Raw genomic sequence first — 13,554 nt, 5'->3', positions numbered from 1 at the left:
AATATCTGGCACTGTTGCTGTTGGAGTAATTAACGGCACTGATTACAATCAGTTGGTCGTGCCCTCCTGTGGGCGTTACTGTGCCGTTTCACTGGTCCTGACCTCGACGGCAGGAGGCTGGATGGTGGGCACAGTTCTGCGTTCTGGGAGGACTCTGAATGCCGTCCAAAGGTACAAAGCTTTGTTTTTAACAAACTGCCCCTGCACTCTTATATAAACTCTTTAGAACGCGGATGGATAAAATAGGGCAAAACACTGAACGAGCGTCAGCATTCCTTGCGGCCCGCGAGATGGCAGCGGTCACGGGGGGCCTGGGGCTCACAGGAGCCGCGGCGCAGGGCAGCGCTCCCAGCCCGGCTCCGGCCCGCCCCGCAGCGCGCTCCGCTCCGCTCCGCTCCTCTCAGGGAGAAAATGGCGGCGCGGCCGCCGGGCGCCCCCGAGGCCACCGCCTCCTCCTCCTCCTCCCTCCCGCCCCGCCCCGCCCCGCCCCGCGCAGGCTCGCGGCGCGGCCCCGCTCGGGAGCGCGCTCCTGCCGCCCGCCCGCCCGCGCCCGCCCGCCGCCGCCGCAGCGCCGCTCCCTGCAGCCGCCCGGCGGGGTGTGGGGGAGGCGGCCGCTCGCTCCCGCCCGCCGCCCCGCGCCGCTCCCAGGCTCGCAGGCGCCGCAGGCCGCTCCGATCCCCACAGGTAGGCGCGGGCCGGGGCCCTTCTGCTCGCGGCGGGAGGGCAAGATGGAGACGGCGGGGGAGGGGACCGCCGCGCCGCGGGGCCTTCGAGCTCCATTCGCTCGGGGCCGCGAAGAGGGGCCCGCGCGGCCTCGGCGGTGACTCCCGCGGTAGGGCGGGGCGGCGGCGCTGCGGCGGGGCCCGGCTGGGCCGCGGGGCGGGGAGGGCTGGAGGCGGCGCCGGCGGAGCGGGCGGGGAGCGGCGCGGGGCAGCTGCGGGTGGCAGCCGGGCCGCCTCTCCTGCGGCCTTCCGTCTCGCCCCGTCCCGGCTGCGGGGCCGCGTGCTGCGCTCGGGCCGCCCGCGTTACCTGCGGCGTTCCCGGCTCTGGTGCTCGCGTCCCGCTTCTCGCTGCGGCAGCCGAGCCGCCGGCCTGTGGGATCGCAGTTGGTACGGACGTGCGTTTCCTTGAGGCGTGCGAGCTGTACGCGTCCTGCTCGCGTGCATTTCGGGGCTGCCGAGCGCGCTGTTGCTCCCCTGCCGTCCCTGTTTGTTGGTGCGCTCACACGTGTGTGCGCTGCGTTCCTGCAAATAGCCCGGGGTGTCCCTAACGCTGCGTGGTCCTAACGGGGTAATTCATCAGTAGGTGGCTGCGCCTTCAGCTTGTTTGTATTTCTCTCAGGGTGTCACTGAAGAATGCAGCAGTTATTTGATCCGTGTTCTTGATGTTGTTTTGTTTTTTGTTTTTTCCCAAAATATGAGGAGCACTTGGTCGATACATTTCTTAATAGCGGTTTATTCCTATATCAGTATTTAAATACCAGAGTTTTTCTTACTCTACTTTTTTTTTCCTGTGTCATTACCCCTCAGTGTTAGGTGCGCCCAGAGCAGCGCTGTGCCGTTGCCCGCCGTGGCACAGCTCCGGCAGGTGGATGGATGTTGGCTCTGCACGCTGTGTCTGGGGCTGTTGGTAGGTGTCACAGCCTCCTGTGCTAATCCTGCTGCAGAGAAACCTCGTGGAAGCGCACGTGGGGAGCTCAGCGCTGGGACTAGGGGATGTTTGATCCCTCTCTTAAGCTTTAGAATCCTTCTGTGGGAGGAGGCTGGGGAAGGTGAGAACACCCACGGAGATGAATGAGCACCTCGTGCCTCTCAGCTGTTCCCTGGGGAGAGGAGAGGTGGGCGAGAACACCCGCAGAGATGAATAACCATCCCCAAGCTGAGATCTCCTCTGTTTTTCTTGGGAACAGGTCCTTTAGAGGAGGAGACAGCTTTACAAGCACTAATGATACTTTCTTTATAAACATGCACCTCCACCTGCTCTGTCATTCATATGCATATCTGGCTTGCTTTGAAAGTTGGTAATTACAGAACCGCAGAATAATCAGGGCTCTGTTTAACAACGGCACTTTCTCAGGCACAGCCTGGCCCGATGGCTGCCTTGCTTCCGTGCTGCTTTGCCTCCAATCGTCTTTGCCTTTTCCCCGCCCTCCAGCCCCTGTGCTGCATTCGGGATTCATCAGACCCTTTTGTTCAGGTCTTCTAGGTTTGCTGAATTGTCAGAAAGTCATCTTTGTGAGGTCTGGTCAGCGCTGGGAGTAACTGGGGTGGGTCATGAAGGAGCAAGAGTAGTTGGTGGCAGTGAGGTAACATCGTGTTGGCTAACCAACAGCTTTGGTCCATCTGTGCTGAGGAAAGTGTGTTCCTGTGCTTCCTCTCTCGCCCCAATGCCAACCAACTGCTGTGTTTTCTTGTTGGATCAGTTTTTGCCTGGATGTTGGCTTGTCCTGTTCTTGCACAACAGTTAGTGTTGGTACAGGGACTGGGGGTGTATAAGAAGAGGAAACAGCAAAATGATCCTGCTCAGAAGAAGCGTGGGTTTGGGGTAGTTTCTACTGGTGGTGAAGCCAAACTGTCAGTTGCATCCATGTGATCAGAGGTGCAGTTAATTAGATTACTGACATGGCCCTCAATTTCATGAAGCTGTCCTGACTCGTTTAAGCGTCCTCTTTCTCATCATCTCTCCACAGTTACATGATCTTAATTCAGTAGGAAAAAGCCTAGCTGGTGTTGATACCTACTGAAACTCTGCCCTTGGGCAGGACAGACTTATTTTGGGGCTGGAGAGCTGAGGGTTCCCTGTTTGCTGGGCTGTGCAGTCACATCATGCTGTGCTGTTGTTGATACAAAGGCGGCCGGCGTTCGGGCTCTCCAGGGGACAGCTTCTCTATGTGAGTGCCTAAGTCTCATTTCCTTCTGTTAGATATTGTGAATTTTGAGTTTATAGCAAACAAAAGCCACTTTCACCTATTGCCATCAAACATCTAGAGTATTCCACTGAGGGAAGCAGTTTTTTGTGTTCAGCATGGCTGAAATGGGTTTGGAACCCGAGTGAAATGCCCCTGCACCTGTACTGCCTGAATAACAGCAGTGCCTCTGTGCTGAGCATCGTGGGGGATGGGGAGATGGGGAGAAATGCCTCCAGCTCCCGGAGGGGCAGTGCTTCTAATTTGTTGCATTGCTTGGGGAGTACTTTGTTTCTCCATCTTCTTTTTTTGGATAAAGAATAACTGGAGAAAGAGGAGAGAACACTTCAGGAGACAATTTTCTATTTGCAATCTTGTGTTATTGCAGTAGTGCCAGCAAACCAACGCTGTAAAGGGATTGTTTTATGTTTTGGCTCATTTCAATTTATTTTACCAATTGTCAAATGATGAGAAAAATTCTGTTATACAACGAACGCTTGGAAAGTGTTTTATAAGCACAGTGTGGAGGAACTGGTTGACTGTCTTCAGAGGTAGGTTACGTTTTGGATACAGATTCAGGTGTTACAGAGTATGTTGTGCCACTGACTTTTTTTAATGGGAATTCTGGATGTAGAAGATTTGGAAAATAAGCAGTGAGAGTTAACATCTTCTAACAAGGGTTAGAAAGGGAGCTGGCAGTAAAAGAGACGCTTGAAAAATGTTTTATTTCAAATAGTGGATTCTTTTAATTTATTGATGGAAGTATTTTTCTTATCTGCTATCCTAAGAAGGAAGAGCAAACCCAGTACCATAACTCTGCTGCAGTCCTTAAAGGCAGAATACTCATCTGCTTCTCACACTGCTCTCTGCAACCAGCGGAGCCCTTCGGTGTCCCCAAAGCCTGCAGCCCCTGTGCTGCTGAACATGGCACAGAGCCTTCTTTATGTAGGGAGCTTGAACAGAGTTGGTCCTGTGCTTCATTCCAGCTATTCTAGTTGAGAGAAGTGATGTTCCGGGTACTAGCACAGAAATAATGCTTGTGTTTCTAAGTGCTATGTCATAGACTTTGTATGTGTTTGCTCTAAGCAGGATTGGGTGGTGATGAAGATGTGCTGATACACTCTCCTACAGCTCTGTTTATACTGTTGAAGCTATTGCAGGGAAACGAGTGAGTTTTATATACTGTCATTAAAAGCATAGTTCTCCATATTGGCAATAGGAGTTTACCTTTTCTGGAATAGTTTGAAAGCTGTAGATGGGCTTCCAGTGTTGTTCAAAGGCCCTGATTCCAGGTGTGTTTCAGCAGCTTTAAGCTAGAAAAGTGCTGTATTTGGGTGAAGAGAGGCACTGTTTCTGCCTAACCAAGAGTCACAGGAATATCACAGGAATTATGTGTAACTTCCTAAGTTTCTGCTGTGTCTGTATTGTCTTTAATAAGATTTCTATTTCATCTCCCAGCAGAAAAGAGCAAAGAATGTCAAGCTTGACAGTGAAATACAGGATGCTAAGTGGCAGCCTCACTGACAGAGCTGTGAGCCAAACCAGACCTCACACTCACCTCGCTGGTGCTGAGCCAGGTCAGCTCTGCGTGCACTCAGAATTGTGGTAAGGCAGCAGTATGCTGACAGGTGGGGTTATAGCCACAGTCAGAACCCCCAGCAACAAAACCTGCAGGTCCCTGTTCCTGTGCTAGTTCCTAGCAGTAGTGCAGTTTCTGTGCTTCGTTGTATAGGGAGCTCTTGTGCTGCCTCTTTCCAGAGCTAGTTTATCCAGTTGTCTCCTCCTTACCCCAGCATTTGAATGAAAATTGATTACTAGATAGAGAAGGACCCAAACAGAAAACTCAGTGCAGCCTCCAGTAGAAACCCTCTCAAAGTGCCACTGAATGAGTTTACTGCAATGCCTGGTGTTAACTATTATGTTGAGGCATTCAGCAAGATCTAAAACTGATTTAAACAAACTTGCACATTTCTATTTACATACTTAAGTACAGGTTCTAAACAAGTATGTTCTGTTTCAGTGGGAACTTTTCAGGCTGGTTTTGCTGAAGAATGCTTGGGCACAAAGTTGTGTGCATTTGCTCATACAGTATAGCTGGAGTGGGATTTTTAAGCTGGCATCGCTTTGGATTTTATACCATTCTTTCCTCAGTATATCCCCCCACCAGAAAACTTGCTTCTGCTCTTCAGATGACTCATGCAGTGTGTCTGCTTCATTCTTTCATTCCCTACTGCAATGTGAGTACAGAAAAATGAGGCTGGAAATGTCCATGCCGGATTAACTTAAGGTACACCAGAAAGTTCTTTTCTAGAGAAAACTTTTCATAAATATGTCTCAGATAAAAGAAAATATAGAATACAAGCTTTGGGTACTACTTGACATTTTCATGACTTAAACAATAGCAGTAACACGGACTGTGATCAGATGCAAGGAGAACTAGCACCAGGCTAGTTTTCCACTTGAAGGCAGTGTTTGCAGAGCGCTGTTGCCCAGGACACTGGGTGCTGACCCTGCCTGTTCTCTGCTAAAGGCAGGCTTGCTAATTATTCTAATATTTTTTTTTACTTGCTAGTCAACATCTGCAGGAACAGTAGCTTCATGTTTGTGCCACCATTTCCCCATTCAACATTCAGAATTGTAGCACGTGGATAACCTCTGCTAGAACCATCTATTATTTGGACTATACTGCTATCACGGTTTCACTATTTGATATAAAACCATATTCATGTATTTGCACAAGAGTAATGCATACACTGTAACATGCATGTGTGGAGCCAAGGTAAATGAGAGTTTGAGCAGGGTGTGTAACCTTTGTAATCAGAAGGAAAGGACACGCATGGGGATTTTCTCCTGGGTAAACAGACTGCTTCTGGTATTGTTTCTCTGGCTGGGAGGAAACCCTTGCAACTGTGGGATAAATTCAGTGATCGATGGTAGAATTTAGATTTGTTTGCCTTAGGAGATACTCCTTATCTACAGGAGCCAAAATACCATCAATATTCCAGACTTTACCTGGTAGAGAATATACCACAGCAAGAAACATTTGTCTTCCCAATTGTGACTGTAGGGCACAGAATTGCTGGGAAGAGCCGGATAGTGATGGGTTAATCTTGTCTTCACCATGGTTAAATGTTACACAGTCTGAATGGCTGTAAATGTCATCCTGTTCCTCTTTGAGCACCTGGTTGGCTGCTGCTGTTCTTACCTGCTGGACGTCTGTCTGTCTGTCTGGATGCTGGGGCAGCGTGCAGAGGATGCACAGGAGTCACCTTTGTAGCATCCTGTAGCGTTTCTGCTTTGTAACAGATTCCTTGTATAGCTCTGCATTCCCAGCTGTGGCATTGCTGTCTTTGCAGAGTATCTCACCTATTTCAGTGTTTCTTACATAATTGTAGAAAGAAACAACAACACCCAGAGGGTGGTGAGGCACTGGAACAGGTTGCCCAAGGAGGCTGTGGATGCCCCATCCCTGCAGGCATTCAAGGCCAGGCTGGATGTGGCTCTGGGCAGCCTGGTCTGCTGGTTGGTGACCTGCACACAGCAGGGGGTTGGAACCAGATGAGCACTGTGGTGCTTTTCAACCCAGGCCATTCTGTGAACAAAACTGATTAGTGTTTTATTAATTTGCTGCGTTTAAAACAACAACACAATCTCCATGAGCCTGTATCTGTTGAACAGGAGAACGATGTGGTGTTTTTCCTTGCTCACAGGTGCTGGCTAATCTTGCAACTAGAGCAGCTAGGAGGTGCATGAGATTTGGTTAAAAGGGTTTTGAAATAGCAGTAGGTGTGTGTGTATTTTGTATCTCCTGGCTGAAATGCTCTTGTTCAGTTCTTTAATGCATTTCTTCCCCAGTTGTGTGCTTCTGAATAGGGTGTCCTTTAAATAGTTGCTTTTAACTGCATGTAAAGGTTACCATGCAAACCTTCAAGTGAAAACTTACCAAAACTTTTCATTTAAAAAAAATAATTTACTGGCATCAGTGCTGTTTAATAAAAATGGAAATTGCTTGCACTCGTTGTAGAAAACAGAGGTAAATCTTGAAAGATTTTCTTGTGGAACAGTGCATTATTGTTTTTTATTGATACAGATTTGTCTCTCTTGTTTTTGATAGAAAATGATGCACCCTGTTGCCAGCAGTAATGCAGCATTCTGTGGGACGGGCAAGAGCTCTTGCCTTAACGAAGACAGCGTGAGAGCTGCTGACCAGTTTGACTTGTATGCCACGCAGCAAAGTAAATACAGCCACGCAGTGAGCCACAAACCCATCGCGTGCCAGAGACAAGATGCGCTGAATGAGTCCCACCTGCAGACCACAAGCAGCAGGAATATAGAAACAAAAGATGAACTGAAGAAAAAGAAAAACCTCAACCGATCCGGTAAACGTGGGAGGCCATCAGGGACCACAAAATCAGCAGGGTACCGAACCAGCACGGGTCGACCCCTGGGGACCACCAAAGCAGCTGGATTTAAGACAAGTCCAGGCAGACCCTTGGGCACAACTAAAGCAGCAGGATACAAAGTCAGCCCAGGCAGACCTCCAGGTAGCATTAAAGCTCAATCCCGGTTTGCAAATCTAAGTTATACTTGTGGCAGTGCAGCTTTTCCTTATCCTATGGTGCATAACAGAGGAGTACATGCTGCTGGTGAAACTAGCAGCAAACTCAAGCAGCCTAACGAATGAAAGGAAGGAATTAGTAACTGCTTACTAATCTGCTTTACTCTGGATTTTGGCATGTTTCTTGCATTTTATTGTAGCATTTGCATACGTTTGAATTCTAGATTTTATTTTTACTCAAATAATGCCATAGTCTACGGGTGCAGTTCAGTAACTTTTAAAGCAGTGTCGAGAGGGCACTGGTATAAAGTCTTTTTTGTTGTTGTTGTTTTTAAATCATAATTTAAAAGAAAGTCTGAACTGAAGCATAGGCCGTGGTGTCTACACCTGAGTAATATTCATGTTCCTAGTTTTACGTTCAGTTTTGGGTAAATCTAGTTTTGTGGTTATGCATTAAGTAATTGAACGAAGGAGGACAGAATTAGCTGGCTGTTGGCTCATGATGGGGCCTATCTCACCATAGGGAACTGGTGCAGATGAGTTCATACTTGATAAAGAAAAAGAAACTATTTGGAACTGTTTAACTTAGTTAAAACAGCAACATTCTGAGCTCCTGTGTGTTTCTAAAAGGAATAGAAATCAAGCTACGTTCTTCACTTCTGCAGGAGCTTCTACAGACCTCAGGCAGATCCATAGAAACTTAACAAACAAACCAAAAAAAAAAACAAAAACAAAACACCAACCTTTTTTTTTCAGTGTTGATTTCTGGAGTTGTAGCATTAAGTCAATTTCAATTAATGTTCCAAAAATATTTTTGAGAATATACCAGAAAGCTGAGCGTTGGTGCAGCGCACTGCAGCGTCACGGCGCCTTATTAACACGAGCTGATTTGCCTTTAGGTGATAGCTGCTCTTTTTGTTACGCTGGCACAGGATTCTGCTATGTAATTTAGAAATGCCTAAATATATTTACCAAACCACAGATAATTCTTTACATTTTGAAATATTTTATAAGAAATTAAGTACTGTTCATTCTTGTAACGTACTTGGTTAATATTAAACAGTACGTCCTTAATCTGTAAATAGCTATTTACACTGGTTTTTGCCTTTAAAAATCTGTGCTTAGGTGGCGACAGTTTAATAGCTTTTAAAGTATTAATCTATAATGTTTACAAATTAAACTTTTTAAATAGACACTGCTGCCAAGTTTTCAGGCTTCGTTTTGCCAGATATTCCTGGAAATACAGTTATTGCATTGTTGGACACTTACGCTATATTTAAGTTACGGAACGTTCTCTATCTACCAAAGGACACCATTTTCATGATTTATAAAAGCAAACTGTATAGCTGATGCAAACAGGATGCAGTTTACTGCACTGCTAGACCCCAGAGATGAAGTAATTCATAGGAATTCATCTATGCATGCAAGCTGAAAAAAAATGTTGTTGGTTGACTATAAATACCTTTCTTGACTCAAACTTAAGCCTTCCCTCTTTCCAAAAGAAATGTTCCATTTTTCAGCTGGGTGTGTTTAATTTAAGTGTGAGAGAGCGTATGTATGTGTGTAATGTGCACATACTTTAATCTAGACTTCAAAAAAAAAAAAAAAAAATCAATCCTCAATGTTGCATATTGTTTGTTCTAAATTTATTTTTACTGGAATCTGAGCTTTTTTTTTTTTCCACCTGGAAGAAAGTTTCTATTTAAGCAGTTTGAAGCAAAATGTGACTTTATGATAAATTTGTAGGTTTGTGCATCCGGGGAGGGGGTGGATATATAAAGCTTGGCGATCTGGGGAGTAAAAGAAATTGGGTTAATTAGTGCTTTTGCTGGACTGATAACTTTTGTTAACATAAATGCTATTCTGGCCTGCTGACATTTTGATGAGAGCTCTTGATTTCAGTGATGACAACTTAAGAAACAGATGTCATGTTTCATACCTTTTTTATCAGGAAAAAAGCAGCAAGCCTTCAGGTGTTCCAGTGATGCCTAACACATAATGAGCTGGACTTTATGCTGTACTTTACAATAGGTGTGTTGAATTGTTTTTGGGGAACTGTGTATGCACTGGCAACTAAGACAATGAACCTCAACTGTACTGGATGGCTCCTTAGTCGATGTATGAATTAACGGCAGCTAAACTGCTACTAAAAATAGTTTCTTCATGCTGAAGCTATGAAATCCAGTGATACTTTCTGTTCCTCAGCAAACTCACAAGTCTGAAATTTAGCGATTTCTCAGAACGATGTAACTTCTGACACATGCAAAATGCTAACGTGAGTTAATTCACCCTCAGGATCTGTGTTGTATTGGCTGTTTTTAATCAGATGATTTTTCAACAAAAGACTGCTTTAAGTTCTTACCTGAACTCAGCTGGGAAAGCAGTCCTCTTCAGCTGAATGTAATACCTGCAGGAGCGTCACACCTCGCTGGCAAGGAACGTGTTGCATGTCACCACTGTACCTTGGAGAAACTCCACTTACCTCCTCTGTTTATCTGGTTTGCTCCTGTTCCATTTCTCACTCGTGCATCTGCTCGATGGTGCTGTGCTGTGTGTCAGGAGATGATGCAGCTGTATCACTGTTCTGCTAGTATAATGAATTTTAATTGAGTATGCTGATGAAATAATGAAATCATCTAAGCAATTTCTGTTCATTACACTGTTTATTAATTATATCAAATGAAACATAATCCCAGAAGAAAAAAAAAGAAAAAACAAACAACAATTAATGTTGTCAATTGTGAAATGAGGAGCATAAAGTAGAAAAGTGTTTGGAGAGTCTGTAAAGAGCTGCGTGGCACCTGGGATGTAGCAAGGAGACCAGCAGAGTCCTGCTGGGCATTTCCTCATTCTGCTTTATTTAGATCTGACTGTAGTCTACTGGCGCCATGCCGTGAGAGGAAGAAAAAGGAAGGAAGACATTTGAAGTGAAAGAGGAATGGAATTTTCAAATACTTCTGCTTTGCCTATGTATAGTCTGCAGAATACATTGTGCTTTAAAAAAAACCCAAACAACCAAACAACACTTTTCTTTCCACGTAAACACTGAAGCAGCATGTTAATGCCTAAACTTTACTAGTACCAGTGGGAAAACTGGACTTTTCCCCCTGTAGTATGAAAACATAACTTGTAAGGTAAATTGCTTATTTTATATTCTATATCATAATTCAGCTATTCATAAGCTAGGATCACTGTTGTGTGTTAACACTGTTCAGAAGATCTACAAGTTTGCTTTTTAATGATTTCTTTTAATTATCAAGTTTCTAACGTCTTATTTATACATGAATGAAATGTACTCACTTGCTATTACTCCTTGATGATGCTATACAAGTTCACTGTTTAATATACATAGAGTAACGACTATTCAGTTTCTGATTAAATTTACTTAAACTTTAAAACCAAATAGTTTTGCTACTATAAAGTCTTGCACTGGACATATTCAAGATGATAGCACCATATTTTGGCAGGAAAAAAACAAAAACAACAGGTACCATCCATCAGAAGAGGCTAACTGTGAAATTTAGTACAGTATTTTTAAAATCAGCTGTTAGCCTTGTTGTTAAAGCAGCACTCTTTATATCTTGGATTTAGTTCAATCAAAATAACTATGTATCAAGAGCCATTAAAGATCTCTGTTTTGAAGGAATATATTTTCACTTCATCTGAAAGATCTGAGAGTTTGGTCGGGACAAAACCAAGCCTTGTCAGTGAAAAGTGATGTGTCTATGAAAAGAATTACTTGGAAGTACAGTACACAGAGTAATTCAGATGTGAATTGAACTCCCTTCCCCCTTTTTGAAGAGCTTTAAAAGGCAGAGTGAAATGAAGTCATTTGTCTGCTGGCTTCGTTAACCGAGCCTCTGCTATTCTTTGTTGTATGTATAATAACATTTCATGCTATCCCTAGAGTTGACAGTTAAAACAATTGATAACAATCATAAATACTTTGACCTGCAGACCTAATTTCTGACCACAAAAGAAGTTTATTCTTCTCTATTTTAATGCATATATTTTAACACTGCTTAAATATATTTATGACTTTAGTAGAGACTAGACTTTTCTCTTTAAGATTTTTTTTTTTTTCAGATAGATAAATCTGTATTCTGAAGTTTGGAACCACTTTCTGATACTTTAACCTTTCATCATTTGCTTTTCCACAGGTTTACTTTGGGGAAACAGTAATCTGTTAAATATCTAGTATCAGCACCCTGTCCTCTGCTGTAAAAAGCCTGATTAGATACTGTGTATGTTTTTATGTCCATGAACTTGAGCTACTCGTGTGCAATTATGTGTATGGGAATGGAGTAGTGTTCATGATCTGTATTTACATCATCATATGGATGTATATTTATTAATAAAGTTAATACTTTAAAACCTAACAATTATTTCCTATGTGCTTTTTGTTTTAATATATGTATTTTAAATTCTGGCTTAAAATTCCTATTGCCAACATATCAGACCAATAACTTTAACCTGTCTCTGCTGTAAACAAGAATTGTTTGTTCTCCCAGCGTCTCTGTTGTAGGTAAGTGTGAAACGTTGTGGTGCAACTTGTACAGATGTTGCTTAAAATCAGGTGATCGGTTTTGCTCTCTGTCTCCCTGAAGTGCAGGTGAATCCAACTACAACAGACTGTTTGTGCTCGTGTGGACTTAAAAACGCATCAAGAATTTGTGAGAGTTGGAGGACATTCATAAATTACACAGTTCAGGCTTTTTAGCAGCCTTGGAGGTTGCTTTACCACTCACATTTATCACAGGTTACAACTTATTCATATGGACAGACTAGCAGTGTTTGTTTGCCAGCTATGCAAGTTGGACCTTAAAAAAGCTTTACAGTGGTTTGATCTTCCTGATAATGCCATTTGTGTGTCTGATTTGACACCGGGGTGTGCTTTGGAGCTGGACTGGCATCCTAATGCTCTTGTGAAGTACCTGTCCTATTGGAAGAGATCCCATTGAGACAAGCAATATAGTGTGAATTAGCAACATCGTACCTGTGCAGTATGATGGCTCTACAAAGTGTCTTTTTGGACCAAGAGAAATGAAAATTGTTCTTAACAGTTCATCATGTAAAGCTGTAATTCCTACAGATAAGGGGCTGCCTTGCTGACTTGCACTGTGTGCTATTCTTACCAGGCTTCTGCCTGTGGCTCTGTGTATTGCTTAACATGTAAGGGAGAGGTGTGGCCTGACCATACAGGATTGGCAGCCTAAAACTACAGTGCTCTGCAGCTGGCTTGCAACCAGGTTCCCCTCATGGCCTAGCGATGGCAATGTCTCACTTCTTCCCATCAGTGAAAACGTGGCAAAAAATATCTGCTTATCTTGCAAGGTTCCTCGAAGGAGTCATTAGCAAACAACTTTTAACTACTTTGAAGCTGCAGTGTGTTGTGGAATTGTGAGGTGGTATTTAAATGATCTGAGGCAGATCCTGCCTTTCATGTTGTGTTTTTCATACCGCAAAACCTTGTTCCCAATTAGTGAAAAAATATCACAGTAGCAATTAGTGTGAGTTTGATTATTTAGAGTAGGCCTCTGAGATACGCATAATACTAAAAAGTGTTTTTCTGCTGCTTTATGTGGTCATCTTTGTAAATATTCAGCTCTGGCCATCTTGAGAGAACAGAATGCAAGGTCACACCTCCCAAATGTAGTGTGAAGTGGAGCTGCCTGTGTGACCTCAGTCTCTGTTCTGACTTGAATGCTTATTTTGCTTTCTTCTCGTTGTGCTGTTGAATACACAGAAAATCAGCTGTGAGGATTATGAGTGAATGGAAACGTGAAGACCTTGGCGTTGTCTCTGTTGCACTCATCTTTCACTCCTTACACTGCCATGGGATGAGCTTGCTTGCTGTGACTGAAAGCTGTGACTGAAAACCAGCTGCCTTAATACACGGTGCACAGATGACTGACTGGTGTTTTAGTGCTCATCCATGGCTGCAACACAGGACTTGCATTACACAAACAGCTTTTCTAATGTATGACTGATTATTGAATAGATGGCCAGCAGTGTGCGGGGCAGGAGTTGGACTCGGTATTCCTTTGGGGTCTGTTTCGACTCAGGAGATTCTCTCTGTTGGTGTTGTTTC

At 44.2% G+C, this 13,554-nt stretch overlaps 1 protein-coding gene across 6 annotated transcripts; it reads left to right on the top strand.

The window, feature by feature from the left end:
* Window positions 1-76: 76 nt before the first annotated feature.
* On the top strand, window positions 77-11,525 carry C15H5orf24 (chromosome 15 C5orf24 homolog). 6 transcript variants are annotated; one of them, XM_090150872.1, is made up of 3 exons: window positions 1,530-1,629; window positions 7,020-7,449; window positions 9,415-11,525. In XM_090150872.1, the coding sequence occupies exons 2-3, from the start codon at window positions 7,023-7,025 to the stop codon at window positions 9,453-9,455; spliced, it is 468 nt and encodes a 155-aa protein (XP_090006998.1). In that variant the 5' UTR covers window positions 1,530-1,629; window positions 7,020-7,022; the 3' UTR covers window positions 9,456-11,525. The 6 variants fall into 6 exon arrangements, with proteins under 6 accessions (XP_031454260.1, XP_031454258.1, XP_090006998.1 ...); XM_031598400.2 differs by lacking the exons at window positions 1,530-1,629; window positions 9,415-11,525 and adding an exon at window positions 77-171 and having other exon boundaries at window positions 7,020-9,408; XM_031598398.2 differs by lacking the exons at window positions 1,530-1,629; window positions 9,415-11,525 and adding an exon at window positions 554-684 and having other exon boundaries at window positions 7,020-9,408.
* The last annotated feature ends 2,029 nt before the right edge of the window (window positions 11,526-13,554 follow it).

The sequence above is a fragment of the Phasianus colchicus genome, chromosome 15 (assembly GCF_987193195.1).
Source record: "Phasianus colchicus chromosome 15, bPhaCol1.hap1.1, whole genome shotgun sequence".
Taxonomy (NCBI): domain Eukaryota; kingdom Metazoa; phylum Chordata; class Aves; order Galliformes; family Phasianidae; genus Phasianus; species Phasianus colchicus.
This window is presented reverse-complemented; position numbering and strand designations above follow the sequence as displayed.

Excerpts from the sequence above, each read along its gene's own strand:
- C15H5orf24 (XM_031598400.2), top strand. The coding sequence starts at position 7,023 with ATGATGCACCCTGTTGCCAGCAGTAATGCAGCATTCTGTGGGACGGGC.